Source organism: Gossypium hirsutum, chromosome A02 (assembly GCF_007990345.1).
Source record: "Gossypium hirsutum isolate 1008001.06 chromosome A02, Gossypium_hirsutum_v2.1, whole genome shotgun sequence".
Lineage (NCBI taxonomy): Eukaryota > Viridiplantae > Streptophyta > Magnoliopsida > Malvales > Malvaceae > Gossypium > Gossypium hirsutum.
The window spans coordinates 6735852-6738502 of record NC_053425.1 but is presented as its reverse complement, the minus strand read 5'-3'; the positions used below and the strand labels follow the sequence as shown (position 1 = coordinate 6738502).

General features: G+C 42.5%; 1 protein-coding gene across 1 annotated transcript; it reads left to right on the top strand.

Moving 5' to 3' along the window:
- The first annotated feature begins 617 nt into the window (after nt 1-617).
- On the top strand, nt 618-2313 carry LOC107960998 (uncharacterized). The gene is made up of 2 exons (XM_016897242.1): nt 618-1647; nt 1763-2313. Exons 1-2 carry the CDS (start codon nt 618-620, stop codon nt 2311-2313), a joined length of 1581 nt encoding a protein of 526 aa, XP_016752731.1.
- The last annotated feature ends 338 nt before the right edge of the window (nt 2314-2651 follow it).

The window sequence follows — 2651 nt, the reverse complement described above, 5'->3', positions numbered from 1 at the left end:
CTTTACAGAATATGGAGAAAAAGCATAATAAAAGCTTTAGGCAGTATGCCCAGCGATGGAGAGAGGTGGCCACCCAAGTCCAACCTCCTCTGTTGGAAAAGGAAACCACTATGCTCTTCATCAACACCCTGAAGGCACCTTTTATTAACCACATGCTGGGTAGCGCAACCAAGAGTTTTTCAGACATAGTCATGTCAGGAGAAATGATAGAAAATATGATAAGATGTGGGAAAATAGAGGCTAGAGAAAACGCCAAGAGGTTAGCACCGAGAAAGAAAGAGCACGAGGTAAATAATGTGAGCTCATATTCGAAATTGATCATCGTAAGCCAACAAAGGTCGACAACTACTGGACAGTAGGGCCCACCCAGACAAGAGCCCAACACAAAACAAAATAGGGAGAAACTCTAATTTACGCCCATTCCAATGATGTACAAGGAGTTATACCAAAGTTTATTTGATGCACATGTCGTGTCTCCCTTCTATCTAAAGCCAATGCAACCTCCATACCCCAAATGGTATGATGCCAATGCCCAATGCGAATACTATGCGAGAGCCACAGGACACTCGATAGAAAACTACATCACTTTCAAGAAATTGGTTGAAAGACTCATCAACATGGGCATCGTGAAATTTGATGATACATCTAGTGCAGAGAATCCATTACCCAACCATGGGGATAAGGGGATAAATGCGATAATCAAGAGTTCGGGGAAAAAAATTAATATGAATATTGCAGAAGTGAATACCCCGCTGAAAGAGGTATGGAAGAAAATGGTGGAAAGAGGGCTGATAGCACAGAATTTAAGGGTCAGACCTCGAGAAGCAAAGAATTATTACGAGTTCCATGATCAAGAGGATCACGAGATTCAGAAATACAGCCAATTCAGGGCTTTAGTACAAGGATTGATGGATAATAAGGAGCTAGAATTCTTCGAATATGTCGGGAGCCCAGAAGAAATATATGTGTGTGCCTCCAAAGAAGGGTCGACAAAGGATGTTTACAAAGTCAACCACCCAGTGGTTATCATATCACGTCCGAGAATGAATGAAGCCGGGGCTCAAGTTGCGCCAAAGGTCGTAATCCAGAAGCCCGTTATTTTCCCTTACAAAGATAGCAAAAGGGTACCGTGGAACTATAGCTGCAATGTGACAATTTCGGGAGAGGAGATCCCGATTAATGCATCAGAGGAAGGTCAAGACGAGGGTTTTTATACGCGCAGCGGAAGGCGTTATGATACCCCAAATACAAAAGTCGAGCATGTTAAAGGAAAATCATTGGCGATTGAGCAAAGGAAAGAGAAGCTGGCAGAACTTGAACTGGCTATTAATGAATCAGTGACGGAAAAGGAAGCAAATGAATTTTTAAAATTTCTAAAGCACAGCGAATACAGCGTCGTAGAACAGTTGCACAAACAGCCAGCTCGTATATCAGTACTGGCTTTACTCTTAAGCTCAGAAACCCATCGCAACGCATTATTGAAGGTACTGAATGAAACTTATGTTGCTAACGATATCTATGTAAACAAACTGGACCGCTTAGTCAACAACATAAGTGCAACAACTTCATATTCTTTAATGACGATGAAGTACCGCCAGGAGGCAGAGGATCGACTAAAGCTTTGTACATCACGACTCGCTGTAAAGGGTATACATTACCGGGGGTATTGATTGACAATGGATCTGCACTAAATGTCCTACCCCTATCTACGCTGAGTAGGTTACCAGTGGATACTTCCCATATGAGATATGCCAAAATGTAGTGAGAGCAATTGATGGCACGGAAAGGAAGGTAATGGGGAGAATTGAAATACCCCTCTTAATCGGGCTGAGCACGTACGAGGTAGATTTCCTGGTCATGGACATTAAGCCTTTGTATAATTGCCTATTGGGGAGGCCATGGATACACTCAGTAGGGGCAGTCCCTTCATCGCTGCACCAAAAGTTGAAATTGGTAACCGAAGGTCGGTTAGTAACGATCAATGCTGAAGAGGACATCATCGCAGCAATAACTAGTGACGCCCCATATCTAGAGGCAAATGATGAAGCAATCGAGTGCCCTTTTTTATCTTTGGAGTTTGTGAAAGTGACATTCATTACCGAAGGAAATAAAATTCCAATGCCCTGGTTATCTAAGACTACAAGAATGGGACTACGACTAACTGTTGGGAAAGGGGCTCTACCTAGAAGAGGACTCGAGAGATACCTCCAGGGAAGGATTAATGTACCAATGATGAAGGATAAACAAGACCGTTTTGGGTTAGGATTTAAGCCGGACATGAAACAAAGAAAGAAGGAACTTGAGAAGAAATAAGAGAGAAGGAAAACGCAATTGAGGGGGAAAAAATCAAGTGGGAACCAATGATCTTTCCCCACATATCGAAGACTTTTGTGTCTGGAGGAGTCATTCACCCTCAATGGAGGACGTGGGGAAAGAAAATTGTGGAAGGAATATTGGAAAATTTGGACATCAACGCTACATACGAAGAAGGAACTGGAGTAGAGAATTTGTCGGGCATTCGTCCTTATGAGCCGGGAAGTGTTCTGAATAATTGGACTGCAGAAGAGATTCTTGTAGTCTTTAGAACTAACTTAGAGTAATGTCCAAGACACACTTATTGCTTTAGGCCTAGGAGTAATAAGTTTCCTTTT

What these genes read in the sequence shown, in the direction of transcription:
- LOC107960998 (XM_016897242.1), top strand. Translation starts at nt 618, where the DNA reads ATGGGCATCGTGAAATTTGATGATACATCTAGTGCAGAGAATCCATTA. An exon ending in ATCACGACTCGCTGTAAAGG is followed by an intron (nt 1,648 to 1,762) that starts GTATACATTACC and finishes GCCAAAATGTAG; the next exon opens with TGAGAGCAATTGATGGCACG.